Source organism: Corvus hawaiiensis, chromosome 1 (genome assembly GCF_020740725.1).
Source record: "Corvus hawaiiensis isolate bCorHaw1 chromosome 1, bCorHaw1.pri.cur, whole genome shotgun sequence".
In the NCBI taxonomy this organism is placed as follows: Eukaryota; Metazoa; Chordata; class Aves; order Passeriformes; family Corvidae; genus Corvus; species Corvus hawaiiensis.
In genome coordinates, this window is record NC_063213.1 from 44,218,866 (window position 1) to 44,237,230 (window position 18,365).

At 36.3% G+C, this 18,365-nt stretch overlaps 1 protein-coding gene across 3 annotated transcripts in view; it reads right to left on the minus strand.

The window, feature by feature from the left end:
- The window catches only part of PLCL2 (phospholipase C like 2), a 100,920-nt gene that overhangs the window by 18,145 nt on the left and 64,410 nt on the right, over positions 1–18,365 (minus strand). For 2 of the 3 annotated variants that reach the window (XM_048302331.1, XM_048302324.1), the window contains exon 5: positions 5,888–5,963. In XM_048302331.1, the coding sequence (XP_048158288.1) occupies positions 5,888–5,963 (76 nt within the window). Of the gene's footprint in view, positions 1–5,887; positions 5,964–17,494; positions 17,584–18,365 lie in introns of those variants that run through there. The other variant, XM_048302340.1, reaches the window with a different exon arrangement.

Below are 18,365 nucleotides of genomic sequence, written 5' to 3' on the forward strand. Positions count from 1 at the left end.
ATTACAGGGGGCTATGTATGAGAAGCAATACAGGAAAAATGTGATGTATGACTGGTGTGAAGAACCACGGTGAAAAAGATTTGAGCATAAAGAAAAATGACTCATCGCCTATTCACTACTACCTAAATTGATCTAAGTGCAATTCTTCACTTCTCCTCCTCCCCAGTAGAATGTGGTTTCAAGAATATTCAAGGCACAGGAGAGGAACAGGTTTACAGAGCCAGGGAGTACATGCCATGACAGTATCATCTGAGCTGCTGTGGAGCTATACCTGGAGGAAGGACAATTAGGAAGAAAAAATACCAAAAAAAAGGAGCAGACAGGACAAAGAGCAAACAAGAAATAACAGGTAAAAAAGATGGATCAAATACAGAAAGCTTAGAAACATAAATAAAGGGATTAACTTGAATACACCCTTTATTTCCTTAACTATCAGTGAAAGCCTATTGTGCTAATAAACATTGAAAATGATGATGTGACAAGTGTGGAGAAATGAGTTAAAACAATTTGATAGCTGACTTATTAAGAAATGGGAACATGGAGAAAACAAGGAAAACAAGGTATTTCAGAAGCATGCAGACTGGCTGAGAGGGGTCTCCAAGTGCTGTTTTAGTCATAGCAGGTGATGTTGGAATTTAGTGAAGGTGATAAATATTATAGATTGCTTTCTTTTGACAGCGAATCTCATGAAAAATATAGTAATGAATCCAATTCTAGGATGTAACTTTAGGATCAGCATGTCCTACTGATGGGAGTCAAAAAAATTAAATATTCTCAGGTACAAAGTCCAACGAGAACAGATAAAGCAACATTCCTTCACTCCCTATTTACCAAACAATAGTTTAAATGCAATGGCTTCTAATCAAAAGTCAAGACTTGCTAATGAGAGGCAGTATTTCAGAAGACATGGATTAACAAGTTCTGCTGAACTCCACAGTACCCAAACCATAAAAACCATAAATTCTCTTTCAAGTCAGGGAAAACTGCAGAAATATTGGGAACCTAGTCATTGCCTTTCACAGTTTAAATAAAAACTCAATTGCCTGCCTATATACCAAGTCAAAAGTGCTCCTCAACAGTTGAGTATATAAATTTCTTTTGCTCTGTTAGTGGATTATCTAGTCTGTCAGAATATAACTTTTTCTTACATGCTTTATTTTGGTGAACCTGAGTCAAAAACCAACTTAGAATCCAAATAACCTGAACAAATTAAAAAAAAAAAAACCACACAAAAAAACAAAAACAAAAACAAAAAAACCAAAAACCAAAACCAATAAAACCCCACCTCCAAACAGCCCAGTAGACATCATTTTGCTGGAAAGCTTAAGTAGTAACAGTGGGGAAGCAAGTAAGAGCTACAACTATTTGAACAAAATTGATTTTATTCCTTTAATTTTCAACTACCAGAAGTATTTGAAGGGTTTGTATGGCCACCATCCTAGTATTTTTCTGCATGCAACTCAGATTAACTTTTTTCCAATACATATGGTGTACTGTGTTTAATGGCAACCAGAATGGCTGGATATTTCCTTTCTTGAAACTGTATCCTGTTTCTGATGCTGCTGAAGGGCTGCTTTGAAGTACATGTTAGAAAATATACTCATTTTATGTCATTCATTACTTGCATTATTAAATAAAGTCAGCCACTGTACAGATGGGATAAACAAGACAGACTCTGCTCCAACAACTCCGAATCAAAGCATGAGGAAGAGAACAGATGGATAAAGGAAGAGTGAGGCGTACAAGGAAGCAATGAAAAGCTATTTTGGTTAAGGTGGTAGGAGGACGTGTCAATCTAGCTATATTTGTGGGATACTTTTAAAAACAAATTCAAAGGAAGTAGCCTGGTGGATGTTTACAGAGAGCCTGTGGGACAACATGATAGAAAGCATGACGAGGGCTAGCAATCCATTAGGCACTGGAAACTCTTGCTACCAAATGAGCAAACACAAGAAAAGTGAAAGCAGCTTGGTCCTGACGCACAGTGAGGAAAAAAGTATAAAAATCCGTCCAGGGACCGACATCATCAAAATGACAGCCAGGAAAATGACGTGTGTAAGGCAAAACTATGATGGCCAAATGCAAAGAAAGGATAGCGTAGCTGAGATTCCAGAAAATAAGAATCTGAACAAGAATTCTAGCTGCACAGATAACTAGGGAAGGTTATGCCTATAAAACCATATGGAAAGCAATATGTATGTTTTTTATGAATCTGAACTCTCTTGGTTTGAGCAAACAGTGCTGAAATACACATTTATGCATCGTATTACCAGGAAATTGACACTGCCAGAACTCTTTACGATAACTTCATTTTCTGGATTAAAACAGAAACCTCAGAGATCATTCCTTGCATGTATTACCAAGGCTACCTTTTCCCTACACTCATTAATCAACCCTTACTGATGTTGTATTTCACAAGATTATCAAATCATAGAATGGTTTGGGGTTCCAAGCAACCTTAAAGATCATCTAGATCCAAGCCCTCTGCCACGGGCAGGAATACCTTCCACTAGACCAAGTTGCCCAAAAACCCTCCAGTCATACCTACATTTGATTAAGTTCAGTAATTCTTTGTCACCGGCAAGCTGTGTTTGGTAGTTATTGCTCCCCATAATTTAATGAATATTTGGAACATTCTTCTGAGTTTCCACTGCTGAATGCCAAAATGAATTCCTAAGTTGTGATTCTCCCTTCTAACCAGGGATGAGCTCAAGCAGTATTTGAATTATAAAGCAAAAAATGTAATGGAAGATTCAAAAGAGGAGTACAGGAATGATGTGATTTGGGTACAAAGGAGGCTATAAGTGGGGTAAGGTGATCTGGACATTCAAATTCTTTTCTCTAGCGAAGATAATGGAACATTTGAGGTCTCTAAGAGATTAAGGGAATTGACCAGATTATCTTCAAATTCCCTTTAGTACCTAGATTCTATTTTCTTGCAGCATCTGTAACTGGCTTAATAACAATAAAATAAATGGCACTGCAGTCATCTTGAAGTTATATGGATTTTTTTCTTAATTCTGAAAAGAAGAAAAGTACAGTGGGAAGCAAAGCAATATCACGTTCCCATATCTTTTCAATATTCAAGTATCTAAAATGCTTTCAGTAACTACTTAGCTAAGAACTGAATGTGTTGAGCTGAATTAATATGCTGATATGACGAAAACAGAGAGGTTTTTAATATGGTTTAATTCTAAAGAAGCAAAATGAGGAGAGATGTTCACAGTTAAATGCTCTCAGAGAATATTAATAGCAAAGAACCTGAATTCTGAAAATAGCCATCTCAGTAATTGTATCTTTGCTTACCCAATAGGCCACCAACCTAAGAAATAATACCGCATTTATTTTTAAATTAGGTCTGAATTTTATAGGAGGCCAAAAGTCTTATTATTAAACTTAAGAGAGAAAACAGTTTAACAGAGTGAATCCACTTTGCCTATTTAAAAAAATTCTCTTATAAGCCTGGTTATGAGAACAAAAATTTACTGCTTATTGGCAGCTTGTGTACTTGTTATTTTAGCAGCTTTTTCACTCTTTGAGCCACAGAACAAAAAAGCTCAGACAAAGGCACGCTTTTGCTTTCTCCTTATCAAGAAACTGCATAGGACAACGTATAATCTTTTACTCGTAATTAAAGAAAGTAGCATCTACTGAGATCATGAGATCAATCAGTCCTCAGATAATCTTCAAACTCCGTTGATATTAAAAGGTAATTCAGTTCAGCTCATTCATCTTAAAAAATGCCTTGACCCTGCAGGGCTACAGCTGCCCTAAATAGCAGGATCTATTACATAATCCATACTTAGGCTTATGTCACCACGCTGGAGGGTTCTCATTTGAAGGAGATCAAAATCTCCACTCTTTAGCATGGGCTTTAAGTCTTCAGCATTCTTAAACAAAGGATTCCTGGACCCAACTGTTCCCCACGTAAAATAAGGTGGTGAGACTCAAGAAAGTCAGACATATGGAAGCTTACAGGAATCCATATAAGCTAGTACAAAGCAATATTTTCTGAAGAGCAACTATTCTAAAAAATACAAGAATTTGGGCAACTAGCTTTTGCCTTACCTCTAACCAAGGATCTAAGCTGCTTAAGACACTGGTGATACTAAAAAAAAAAAAATGGCACACTATCACCACATAAATGGGAAATTATTTAAGAAACAAGAACACACATCTACCAGACAACATCCTTACAACAGCACAATATATTTTGTGTTTGCTCTTGTTGTGGTTTAACCCCAGCCAGCAACCAAGTACTGCACATTTGCTTACTCCTCCTGGGTGGGATGGGGGAGAGAACCGGAAGAACAAAAGTGAGAAAACTCGTGGGTTGAGAAAAAGACAGCTTAATGGGTAAAGCAAAAGCCGTGCCCACAAGCACAGCAAAACAAGGACTTCATTCTGTGTGAGCACTGCTCAGCAGTAACAAAAACATCTCTGCATTATCAGCCCTGTTTTTAAGCACAACTCTATAACACAGTCCCATACCAGCTACTAGGAAGAAAAATAACTATCCCAGCCAAAACCATCACAGTATTTTGGATAAATCTCTACATCTATCAATAAGATATGTGAAATAATATTCTGTCACTCATGGTATTTACAATTATTTATGTTTGACAGCTTGAAGTAAATAGGACAACTTAAAATTTTCAGGCATTTTGACAGTTCTGCGGCTTAACTAAAGTTCACAGAATCTGAAGTGTGTGCTGTAAATCAAGGGGAGATCTAGAAATTCAGAGTGGGTAAGCCTTCCCTGCTGCTGATCTGAGCTGGAAGCTACTGTTAATAGGAGAGAATTTGTAAATGAAGGCTGAGGGTGTAAGAGCTTTTTTTTGGGGGGGTTGGGGAGAATGGTGGGAGGGAGAGAACAAAACTAAGACACTGGAATTTGAAGGAGAGCAGAGAAGTGAAGCAAAGAATGGAAGAAAATCATGGAAGATGACAGGAGCTGCAGGATGCTGAATATCAGGTAGATAAAAATTTATTTGTATATAAAAAGCTTTTATCCCAATTGAGTCATGCAAAACACGGTTGTAAATGCTTTGGCTGACTCTTTGGCAGCATTCCTGTTTCTGATGCAAAATGCGATGCACCACTTTGAGCAAATTTGTAACATTATTTATAAAACAGTTAAAAGATCAAAAGAAAACAAGCATGATTAAACATCAAGGTCAGACATGCTATCAAAACATGAAGGAAACCTTCAAAACTCAGTTGCGTCCAAATGAGAAAACTTACAAAATAACACGTAAAAAAGGGTCAGTTTGTGAAGAGATTAAGAAGTAGTTATACCATCTATTTAAAATGTGTATCAGACCCAGGAAAACTTTCAGAGAACCTGTGGGACCAACACAGAATCACCCAACAGGTCTAGAGAAACATGGGAATGAAATATCTGAACTACTGTCACGTAATTATCAAAAGGCAATGTTCTTCTGACAATTCAAGCTTCACCAAGGCTCTTGAAGACACTGGGCTACCACAACAAAAGAAAAAAAGTTCTCTCATAGAGAAAGAGGAGCTACAAGTAAATGGTTAAAACATTTCAGCATGAAGGAGGATCATTCTCTTTGCCTCCTGTAATCTTATGTTTTCATTTGTGACTATACTGACAAGCTACTCTCCATAAATAAAATACTTGCAATTTCCAAATTCAAGATGTAATTCTATGAATCTTTGATTTCTATGATTTGAAATGTCTTTCCACTCTTACTGGATGTGCCTAAATTACAGTCATCTCTTTTTTTTGTATGAGGTTTTTTGTTATTGTTTGGGTTTTGGGTTATTTTTTGCTACAGTTGAATATTGATTAAAAGTTTTGGAAAATAAAAAAAATGCAGTAAGTTCTGTATAATATTTTTCAAAAGCAACTTACACTTACCTGCTTTCTGACACTGTACTATCTTCTCATATAAGCTATCTGTATTTTCAACTAGAGTCTTGATGGTGTGAATCATCTGTAGAGAAAATAAATTAAAATATACAGAAATATCAGTAGAATTAAATTTTTACTTAAAATTTTTAATCTGTAAAAGATGCTTAAAATTGAACCTAAATCAATAAACTAATATTTATTATTAACATAATGAATACACTCATTTTCCTGGTCATAACAAGGCAGAGAAGTGCCCTAATGTAGCATAAAGACATAAAAAATACAATGATTTTGGGCTGGGATCTGTGAATACTGAAGCAAAATGTCTACTCCATAGTTCACTGCCTAGCAAAGCAACTGGAAGTGATACAACAAGGTAATTCACTTTTGGTGGCTTGGGTGAGATAACACGGATGCAATTTTTCCTCTTCCTCATTCATTCCAACATTCAGGATGATGACCACTCATTACCCAGTGCTTCCTTTTTCCTAGGCATCATTCCATTGCTTTTCCAGATTTTTTCCTCTACATCTTCCCTTTTATGGCTTGACCTGCACATACATATGAGACAATGCTCTATGGAGGAAAGCAATAGGCTGGTAGTGGAGGATAAGAAAAATAAATTATTCCTTTAGCTGATCTTTCTAAACAAAAAGCCTTTCAGGGAATCCCAGCTGAATGCACAGTTAGTAAGATGGAACCATGCAGGTTTTTCAGCCTAGGGTATGTTTTAAGAAGTAACAACTTTGTTTCACACTTTACCCACTGATGTCTCTGGTATCCACTCAAGCAGACAATTTTCTCTCCACTAAAACAATGACTAGATTTTGACATGTTACTTATGTGGGTGTTCATGTGGAGCTTGCTTTTTATTAGGAGACCACAATTTTCTTTTATGAGGAAGAACATTCCATGTTACAGGGAAAAAAACCCAAACCCCTCTAACACTCTTCCTCAAAGAAAAATTACTGTAAGAGGCATGGCTTCCTCACATGTATTAGAAAGAACCTTCTCCAGCTGAATGACATTGAGGCTGTTTTTCTGAACATTGCTCTAAGGAAGGCATAAATCAATTTTGAGAAGCAGGCAAGCAAGTCTCAAATTTTTGATTGTGACAAGTGTGCAAGCAAGTGAGGAGGAAAAATACCTGCATAGACAAACTACTCTACAGGCTTCTATAACTGCCAGCTGCACAAAAATCTGGTTTAAACAAATGACAAAGCATTTAAAAAATTCTAGTTCTATTTTTATTATTTCGATTTGAACCAATAAAGACAATGATGCAAACCCTGAAATTTTTAGTTCATGCTACACATAAACAGCATGTGAATAAGCAACTTTAGAGTATGTGGAGGTCATCATACTAGATAATTTAATTTAATCCTCACATCCTGATTAATCTCTGTTTAAAGTATCTACTTAGCCTGATTTATATTATGTCAGTTGTTGGGGTTGTTTCAAATAAAAGTAAATTATAATATATGAAGTAAAAATAACTTGATCAGGTTGCTAAGCTGCAACTTTAGCTTACCCATTTTTAACTGGATTGTTCTTTGAACATAAATATCAATGTTCACTCAAGCAAAAACTACCTATAAATAGAACTATGCTGATTACTATTTAAGTGTAACAAATTGAAGACAATTTAAGTAAGAGAATACTTTATTTCACCCACAAAGGGAGCACTGCAAACTGACTATTCCTAGTCAATCAAGAAGAAAGCCCCATTTCACAGTGTTTCATTACTATTCAGTCTCTAAAACAGAATTCAGAAATTGAAATAAGATCACTGTAAATTTGCTTGACAGGCAAGGATTTACCTGTTTCAGTATGTATGTCATGTAACACATTTGTTTCTGCAATGACCTTAAATGGAGAGAACCAAAACACAGCTGATGTCTCTCACAAGTATATTTCCAATAGCTGATGCTCTTTTGCTAACTAGCTGAAAGGAAATGGTAAAGCAGGTTTTTCTACATTGAAAATCACCTTGAAAAATGAAATGCTGAGCACATACAACTCTTGAGCTTTTTTGGGATGCTAATACACAATAATAAGGACTAGAGAGGGATTCTCTATCAATATGAGTCCTTACACCTGAGCACCCTTTTGACTGGAGCTCATAAAAAAAAGAGAACAGCTGTGCTGCCTGTTCAAGGTATTTGTTTTGAAGGAATTTTAAGAAATATTATAATTGCCCTACTCTGTTTTCCTGACCCCATGTGTATAATAATTTCTAAATCATCTCAGTTAGGTCCTATTATAGACACAGAACTTATCTATCTGTTCTGCTTCCTTCATATGCCCTGCGTGAACATCAAATAATTTAGAAGCAGTGGAGAACAAGTCTCAGCTGATTAGAAAACTCACTCTGAGACACTGCACTGATTTTCAGAAACAAGAGAATTCTGAGATGAATAAAAATGCTTACATTACTGCTTTTTTGTTTACTTTCTGTATTGACAAAGCAAGAAAGTTTTACTAGATCTGCAGATGAAAGGAAAAGAAACTAATCAATGTATTAGTGTTCTTTCATCATGGCCAGGCTAACACTGAAGAATTTATAATAACATGCCAATTTCATATTTCACAGTTCCAGTATGGAAAGCTGCTAAATACCCCCAGATCAAAAGGAATGCCCTCTTTGCGACTTCTGAAGAAAAATGGCAATGCATTTCATGTGGCAGAATTTATTCTAATATCCAGTTTTATATTATCAAGACCAGTAACAGTTACTTTCATTACCTTTGGTCTCTAAAATACATACAAAGCTGTATTTAAGATTAACAGCATTGCAGAGCAAAACTGGCTGGAGCTAGCAATAATTCAGGGGTTGACTGCCACTACCATTCAATCAGAACTATGGAACACCCCAATTTTCAAATGTCCTTCCCCGAGAAAATAATGGAGCAGTATGCTGTGGGCATGAGTAGGTGTCACCTTCTAGCTGTGCTTGATTAATAAAGTAATGGTATTAGTTCATTATAATTTTATTCTTACATTGCTCTTCATCACACAGTCACCTTTTAGTATGTATTCAGCTACTTGTTGAATTACTCTTATGGAGTGTTTGAACATATGAATTCTTTCTAGTGTTCAAGCCAAAATTATAACCTCATGACAACACTCATGCAGACATTCACAGAAACTGAAAGACTTTTGGTAGACGCAGCATATGGAACAACTATGTATAAATGGTTATATTTAAACAGAAAATTAGCCTAATCCAAATGATACTGGTATGTATATATATGATTGATATAAAAGTGAAATAGAAAATGATGAGTAAGCATGAGCTTCAGTGTGAAACACTATGTCTGCAGCAGAATAAGACATGGAAATCTCAAGGCAAATTCGTGGTGGAAATTGAGGAGAAAGACCAGGTAGAATCTGCTTAAACTAGTCTATATTGAACAAGTCAATCAATAAGCAGGTATTTTCTAACCACATCCAACTTCTAGAATATTATCAGTGACAAATCTGGAAAGAGAAATGGAAACAAGTGTAATGGGGAACAAAGAACCAGTTACCAGCTGATCATTAAAAATCTATTGCAAATTAGCCATGCATATTCTAAGAAAAGAACATGTTACATGAAGTTTAGTAAGCTATATTCTCTAGCAAGCCTTTTACAATACTGATTCACATTTCTAACCGATGTTGCTTTTTCTCTGGAGGCAAAGACTCAAAATATCCAAAAATGTATTTTAAATACAGAACTTATACAATGCTGGAATTGCTTCAACTCTCCTTCAATTCTCACCCCACCACCAGACCCCAATCTTAGCATGACCAGAGAACTTCTCAGGTACTCATTACATACTGGACTGTCCTACTTTTTTGCTGGTCAGTGGAAAATGGGAAATGCAGAACAGTATGCTCTATGTGCCTTGAAGTCATCACATTTTTGAAGAGGCCATGCTGACATTTTGATCTATTTGTCATAATCTTCAAATTCTGTTGGTTAAATCATGCAAGCATTTTACCTAGTTATTCTAACAAATGGACAAATGTCAAGAAAGATATTTTAAAAATTAAATTATTATTAAGGGGGTTCAGAAATAAACACTAAATGATTAGTCCAGAATTCTCAATGAGGACTGGAGATCTGTATTATTATATATTGTTCCTACCTTAAAAAGCCAATGATGATTGTTAGAAATCCCAATTACTGCTTCAAACTGATGGAACTGCATTGTTAACAGTTCATCACTTACGTGACGCTGTCCTCACAAATCAAATGAAAAACTCATATACTGAAAAAAATAAATATTCTCACTCTCAGCAAAACAGAACTCTATCATTAAGACAGTTATGGAAAATTAAATATATACATCTAGACTACCCTTCAGGATAACTTTCTTATGTTTCAAAGTGTGTTGTCTGATCTGTTGTTTTATTAAACAGTTAAGTGCTATGAACTAACACCATGTAAATCAATGCAAGTGCTCACATGTATTTACACATGCATGTATTTGAGACCATTAATTTAATTTCAGCTGATTTTGAACAAGTGAAGATCTATTTCTACTAGGCTCAGACAGGTCTTCTGGCAGAAGATAAAACATTCTGTTTATGCCCCCATGTTGGGGAAAATACGTAACTGAACTCAGCTCTAAGTATTTTAAACATCACATTTAACACAGATCTTGGGAAAGAATTCTTTCCAAAACCCCAGGATTTATTCAATCCTCTGCATGTGGAACTGTTTGGTAGCACACAAGGAGACATCAGCTGCATTTTCAAATGGAAAAACCAGCTTATGATAAACTGTGTCTGGCTGATGAAACTCAGTGAGAGAAAACACCTTCACTGACAGAATTGCAACACCAAGGATGAACATTATTTTTAGCAAGAAAAGCACACCACACATTTAGATTTTGAAATCTGTGAATGTGTTGCCAATACTGTTAGACCTACATTCCAACAGCAAAACTGGAACCATACTTACAGTAGGTATAAATCAAATCTTCATTAAAATGGTGCTCACATTCTACTTTCATCCAAACCTCTGCATATGACATATATTTCTGAAACCAAAAACTACACCATTTCTTATAAATGTTTGTATCTTTAGTATTCAGAAGTCAAACTAAAGCTCTTAACAGCAGTAATAATAATGTAATTTGCATTTTTCCAGACATTTTATTAAGCCCAGGATGGTACAAGCAGCACCAATAGCAAACAGCACTTCACAAAAATAGGAAACCAAACACGTGGCACCCTAAACTGCTAATAGCATCTGCACCACTTCAAAAGATATGTTACACAGCAAGGATCAGAAGTTGCTACCATTGCCCCAAGCAGTAACAGTAAGGAAAGGAACTCTGGTAGGCACACCTTATCCCTTTGCCCTCAAGAACCATTAAAGGTACCGGTAACTCAAACAAAACATGGTCAGCTCTAATTGAGTATATGTATAAATTGTATCCAAGCAGTCCAGTATTCAGCGTCAATGCACCAGAAGGCATCTTTGTTGTGACACTGCAACAAGCAGAAGAACTGCTCTTAGTCCTTTCAGTGACAACTGCCATGGTCAGCTTGCTCTGTAGCTGCATAAGGAGTTGTTTTAAGCTATATGTGCTGCCTTTTATTTTCCACTGGAGAAGAATGGTGTTATAGCAAATAAGAAAGGAAATTACTGTAAAATCAGATTGCAAACTCATATTAAACCTCACAACTCAAACGAATTGTTCTAACAGTATGGACACCACACTGAAAGAATTCTGAAACATCCAGCTTCTAACAGGACCACCATAAACAACAGAAGTTGACTTTTACCAAGAAAAAACCATTCACTGCTTTCCTCTGCTCTGCCAAGACTGTCACCTCATTGTAGAAGGCTACAGGTCAGCTAAGCCTGATTTCCCTTTTGTAAAGCCATGCTGAGTTTTTCCAATCTCCTTCTTGTGAGACCGCAGCTGAAGCATTCATCCCAGTTTGGGGTTTTACAGTACAATATATGGACTACTGTCCAGCAAAAAATCACAGAGATTTAAGGAACTGGAGCATCTTTTACATGAGGAGAGGCTGAGAGGGCTGGGACTGGTCAGCCTGGAGAAGAGAAGGCTCAGGGGGAATCTTGGGTAGTCAAACACTGGAAGAGGTTTCCCAGAGAGATTGTGGAGTCTCCACCCTTGGTGATGTTCAACAGCCAACTGGACACAGTCCTGGGCAACCTGCTCTGTCTGATGCTGCTTTGAGCAGCATAATTTGGGATTAGATGATCTCCAGAGGTGCCTTCCAACCTAAATATCTCTACGTAAGAAAAGATTTTAGTAAAGTTGATCTTACCAGTCAAAAGAACTGAGTTTTCTGGCTCAAGACAACAATCAATAATAACTTCATTATAGATAAAAATCAAGCGCGGTTTTGCACAGAAAGTTCAAAGCTCTATAAACAAAAGCTGATCTTCCTCATACCTAAATACAGTCCACAGCACCAAGGTAAGAAAATAAAGCTGCTAATTGCTCCTTCTCTACACACAAAGGACTCTTCACATCAAACCAAATTTCCTTCAAAGCAGTGAGGTTTTTAGCAAATGTATTGTCTAAATTAGAAAATATTTCTTCAACTATACAAGAAGATAAGTTTAGCACAGAAACAGAGTCACTGAGGTTAGAAGAGACTTCAGGAGGTCATGTGGTCCAAACGCCCTTGCTCATGCAGGGCCCCTTACCACAGCTGGCTGCCCAGGGCCATGTCCAGATGGCTTTTGAGTATCTCCAAGGCTGGAGACTGCACAACCTCTCTGGGCAACCTGTTCCCATGTCCAGTCACCCGCACAGTCAAAAAGTGTCACCTGATGTTCTGACAGAGCCTCCTGTTTTTCATTTCATGCCTTTTCTCCTATCACTGGGCACCCATGAAAATAGCCCATCTCTGGCCTCTCTGCACCCTCTCCTCAGGCATTTGGATACACTGATGAGATCCCCCTCAGCCTTCTTTTCTCCAGACTCAACTGTCCCAGCTCCCTCAGCCTTTCTGTGTAGGAGAGATGCTCCCTCACCTTTGTGGCCCTTTGTCTGACTTTTCAGCATGTCCATGCCTCCCTTGAGCTGGGGAACCCAGGACCAGACACAGCACTGCAGGTGTGGCCTCACTGGAGCTGCATAGAAGGAAAGGATCACCTCCTTCGAGTGTAACATATGTTATGATATAATCAAGTATTATATTTCTTTTCAGACTTTAAACCACTGTCCTATTCAAAAAAAAATGCAGATGAAATTCCCATTATGTTTACTGAATTCACTGACATATTATGATAAAAATGTAATGCTGTACCTGACACTGGCAGTTTATCCATTTAAATGGAAAAAACATAGGAACAGACTCCTGCTTTAGCTTTTTCAGCCAACCTTTCCTCTCTCATCTCTTTTTGAAATGTTTTATATTCTAGAAAACACATACATGGAAAAGGGTTTTTTGTCTTCAGAAAGAAGAAAGCCAAGATTATGCCATATACATTGCAGGATCAAAAGATATGAAATCCACTTACCAAAACTAATTCTTGTAGGCCTGAGAAAAAATAGGACATAATCTGTTCTTAATTCTGCAGTGTCCCAAAATGAATTAATTTTCCCCTAGTTTAAGAAAATCTACCAAAGGAACAAATGGTCCACAAGTCCTCCATTAAAAAGTCTTCTATTCGTTCTTAATTCCTCATGAGCCAAGTATATGAGAAAGACTAGGTTGAAGACAGAGTAAATATAATAATCAGCAGCTCTCTTCCAAACTATGCACCCAAAGACAATAAACGTTTTTAAATCCAACAGTCACTTCTCTTCACTTTCCTGATAATCTGGTTGTTGTAGCAAAATGATTTTCATAATTTTAAAACTAAAGCTGATAGAATGAAAAGCTATGTGATAAGTGGACAATAAGTAAGGACACATATATCAAATGAAAATATCCTCTACCTGTATAGGAAGCAAAAATCTATCATCTGTGTGAAAAAATTAATAGGTAGCATTATTTTTGAAACAAGAACTGTCAGTAGCAGTTCTAATAATCACAATTTTTTTCACACAGATGGAATCAAAAAGACAAACAGAAAATTTAAAATTTATTGGGAAAGAGAACTACTATTGGAAATATGGAATACATATGAGAAGCTGCTATGCATCTAACCTATTTTTATGCTCTTCCATAAACATTTCATTGGACTACATTAAAACAGGACAGAAAGCTACATGAACTCCTTGTCCTAAGTAGCCATATTATTTTATGCTCTTATGAATACTGTGAGTCAGCCATTAGACATAATGGGACAAGTGAGAGGATACAAAAAGCTTCACCGTTCATGATCTCATCAAGAAATGCAGAAATCTTGACTTCACAGAAGCATTAAATTGTCATTATCAGAGCTTTTCAATCAATGCAAAACAGCTCATACTTTACAACATTTGGCATTGGAGTCTTGAGTATCCAAAATTAGACGCTTGCTTTGTGGACTGAAAAAGCCTAGCATAAGCTAAGGTTATCATCTGCAGCTCTGTTTTTGGAAGCATAATTACAACCTTCATGCTGTTATAAAACAGGAAAATAAAAACCAATAATAAGCAGCACAACTCTTTCTGAAGAAAATGTCCAAGCTATTCACTATATTTTCCATGAATGCTTTGTTTTCAGTTTTTGTGACAGACTAACAGCTACACAATCAGTAACTATTTCAATTCATCTCAAAAACCTGGATCGACAATTGTTATAATTTATTAAACATGGCAAAAACCATTACCTGGGCTATTTGCAATATTAACTTGCAATGAATGATAGATGTTTTCCCTTAGATCTCTTCACCACTGAACTATATCCATTTATTACTTAAATAAAACAGTTCTATTCTGCAGAGAGTGACAATGAAACTAAGCAATACTGTAGAAAGCCAGAGGCAATAATGGAAACAGAGAGACACTGTGTGTTATCGCAATTTAAATACTGCATTTGTATTGCCAACTCTGAAATTTACTGTTTTAACACACGTTATAACAATCTACCGCTAAGACTGAGAAAGCTGTTGAAAGTCTAAGCAGCTACATACCTCACATCTCAATGATCTTTGCAAATCTGGGGGCAGCATTAATTCACACAGCTTCCAGAGTACCTAGCTACTTTAGCTAGATCAAAGTTGCAGGAGCTATACCTACTATCTCTAATCTGCTTACTGGAAAAACACACCCTTAATGCAAAAATCAACACAAGCAACTGTCTTTAACAGTTCTTTTCCTGCTGGAGCATCAGGTTAAGTTCAACATTCACTTTAGCTACCATAAAAGATCTAAGAATTTTAAAAGTCTAAAAATTTAATGGTAACTTCATTTCAATATGAGCATTTGAAAGGAAACTTTGTCAAATGCTTTGGAAAATCTAACCAGACTGATCTGCTGTGTCTACATGTTTTTTGACATCAAACAACTCCAAGGGATTAATGAGCCCTTCATTTTATAAAAGTTGTATTGACTCTTCCCCAACATGACACATTTCTCGATGTTTCCTTTATTTTCTTCTTCAAAACAGTTTCTACCCATTTTCACAGTACAGATGTCAGCCTGTCTGATCTATAATTTCATCATCTTCCATGGAAATCTCTTAAAACACTGGCACCACACTAACAACTTTGATAGTCAGTTTTAAGTGAGAGAATACACACAACAATTAGCAGTTTTGATACATCAACTCTTGAGATCTTTCAGAACTTTTAAATGAGTATCTCCTCTTTCTGGTATATTATTTTCCCAGTCTTTTGCCTTTTCTTTGTAATATCTTCTGTCAGCATTTCAGTTAGAGATTAATTCTCCAATTAGTCTTTCATAAAGAAGCGTTTCATGTGAAACCTTAATCTCTACAGGTATATGGAGGCAAAAAACTAATTAAGTTTTGTGGCTTTACCTCTTTAGATGGGGTTTTCTTTTATACATTGATCAACTAGTGATCTTACACAATCTTTGACAGACTTCCTGTTTCTGGTATTTTCAGAGAAGAGGTTACTGGTATTTTTAAGTCTGTGCAGATCATTCTTGAAATTCTTCACTGTCAGTTTTCTTTTATTTCTTATTTAACCACGGCAGGGTTAAATATCGATTCTGTCTTCCCCATTTGCACATGACTTCAGCTTTTTGGACGACGCTTCTTTTCATGAGGATCTCCTCCATTTTGTTCTCCTCAACTGTTTTTTGATAAGTGGTACATATTAACTTCAAATTCCCCAGGTAGTATCTGTAGAGTGTCTGTGATGTCTGTTCTTTTGACTACCTCTTTTATCTTTTTGTTTTGTTTTATACAGTCATGCTCTCAAGTATAAAAGCAAGGAATAATAGCTTTTCAATCTTCTGTGCAAAGTCCTACGTTCTCTTTTTCATAAGCCAGATAACGCTAAGAGCTAAATTGTAACATGGAACACCCAAGGAGCTCGACTTCAAAGTCATGGGCTCAAGAACAACATTCTGAACCAGCTGGATTCAGAACACAGCTATCATGGTCTATGCCAGTCACATATTCCTTAGGAAAGGGACCATATGGAAAAAATCTGAATTTTCTTCTACTGCACAATGCAAGTGGTGGGCAGATGTTATAATGTGATTTAAAATCATGTGATATCCAAAGATTGAGTTCTACTACAGGAAATTGGTGACATTGAACTCAGCCTCCTCTGACACAATCAGGAACTGAATATTTAGGCCTATGCAAGAACTGAAGCAACATACTCAGTTTTAGGAGATAATTACCAGCACTGGATCCAGTATTTTTTGGTTGCCCAGAAGTTTGCAACCTCAAAGAGTAATTTCAGCGAATGAAGACTTCTCAGCTGAATAACTCTGACACATTAGTAGGCTGAGTAGAAATAGAAATGTCTTGCTCTACTTGTTCCCTCAAGATACAAATCTATAACCACAGCATGATGACTGTAATCCTTCTTACTGTATTTGCACAGTAACCATAACCAAGGACCTACATGAACAACAGGTAGCTAATACAGATTTTATCAGCTATGTGTAACTCAAAACAGATCTGCTTTCCAATGGGATGGAGTCCATCCCTAGGGTGTATATACAAAATCTATTCATTTTGTTTGATTTCATTAAATCAAATACAGACCTATACTGCATTCTGTAGACATTCTGAATTACAAAATAAGCTCAAAATTTAAAAAAAATTTAAAACTACCCACCCCCAGAAACTGAAAAGAAAAAAAAAAAAAAAAAGAACTAGCAGCATCACCTAATTAGGATTTAATAACATCTAACTCTAATTACAGTAGCAGACTTACTTCTTTTTCACACAGGTACAGTTATCTGCCTGTTCTGTGTTAGTTTTTCTCTTAGAAGCAAATGCCTGCTTGCATTCATTGCTTGCTTATCTTCAGCAGATGGGACACTTCATCCTCTACTAAGGGCAAACAGAGAGAGTCTCAACAGTGTCTGGCTTTATTTGTATGATCTCTAGCATATCTTTGCAGTGCTACTACACTCATCACTGAATAATGCTGCAGACTTAGGGGGAGATAATTTTTTTTTTCTCCTGCCATAGTATAACTTTTTTAGGTTTACTTACTGTTTATCTTAAAGGTTATAAGACATTAAAAAAAACATGCAATGGTGTGGAAGAGGCACTTGCCTTAACTCCAAGCTTCAGTCTGCAGCACTGATCAGTGATGGGTGTGATGACACCAACAGAGTGCATGCTGAAGTATCACATAAAGGAGGCTGAAGTTCATGAACAAGAGGGAAAAATAAAACATTGTTAAACAGTGAAAAGATGGTAGGGTGAAAAATACTCAGGAGCATGGAGAAGCTAAAGAAAAATACACACCTTAAAATTTTGCCTTTCTCAAAAATTCCTAGCTGTATTTGGTTTTCATTGTCCTGTCCAGTTCCTATTACGTGGATAGGAGAGTTTTTTAACACAAGAATAGTACTAGCCTTGGTCACCTAACAGCTCCTCCATTAACAGCACTGAATGCAGACAATTTAAGAAAGCATTATGTGCTATTTTTAAAAGGCAAAAATCCCAAGTATCTACTGATATATTTTTTATTATTATTTACCTCACTGTTTCTTTAAAAAAATATATGTACCTATGCTACACTGAAGATACTCTTTTTTTTCCATGTACCCCTGCAGTATTGCACTTATTTGTAATTATTTCAATGTGGACTGACTGCCTTGCTGCTAAGGTCTTGCATCCTTTCTCACTTTACAGAGCAACAATGAGTCCTTCAAGCACTCCCAATGTAAACAAAATCGGAATAATTAAAATCTTGAATACTACTTTCTATGTTTATTATAATTTTATAGAAAAGAGAGTATTTCTGACGAATAAGAATCCCTTCATTAGATAAAAATATCATGAACCTGAAACAATCACACTTTGAGAATGCCATTACATATGCCACATTGAGAGGACACACAAGGTAACAACAGCCTACCTGTGCGTTTATGATACCAACCAAAGTTTGTTTCATAAACATTTAACTCTATCTTTGTTA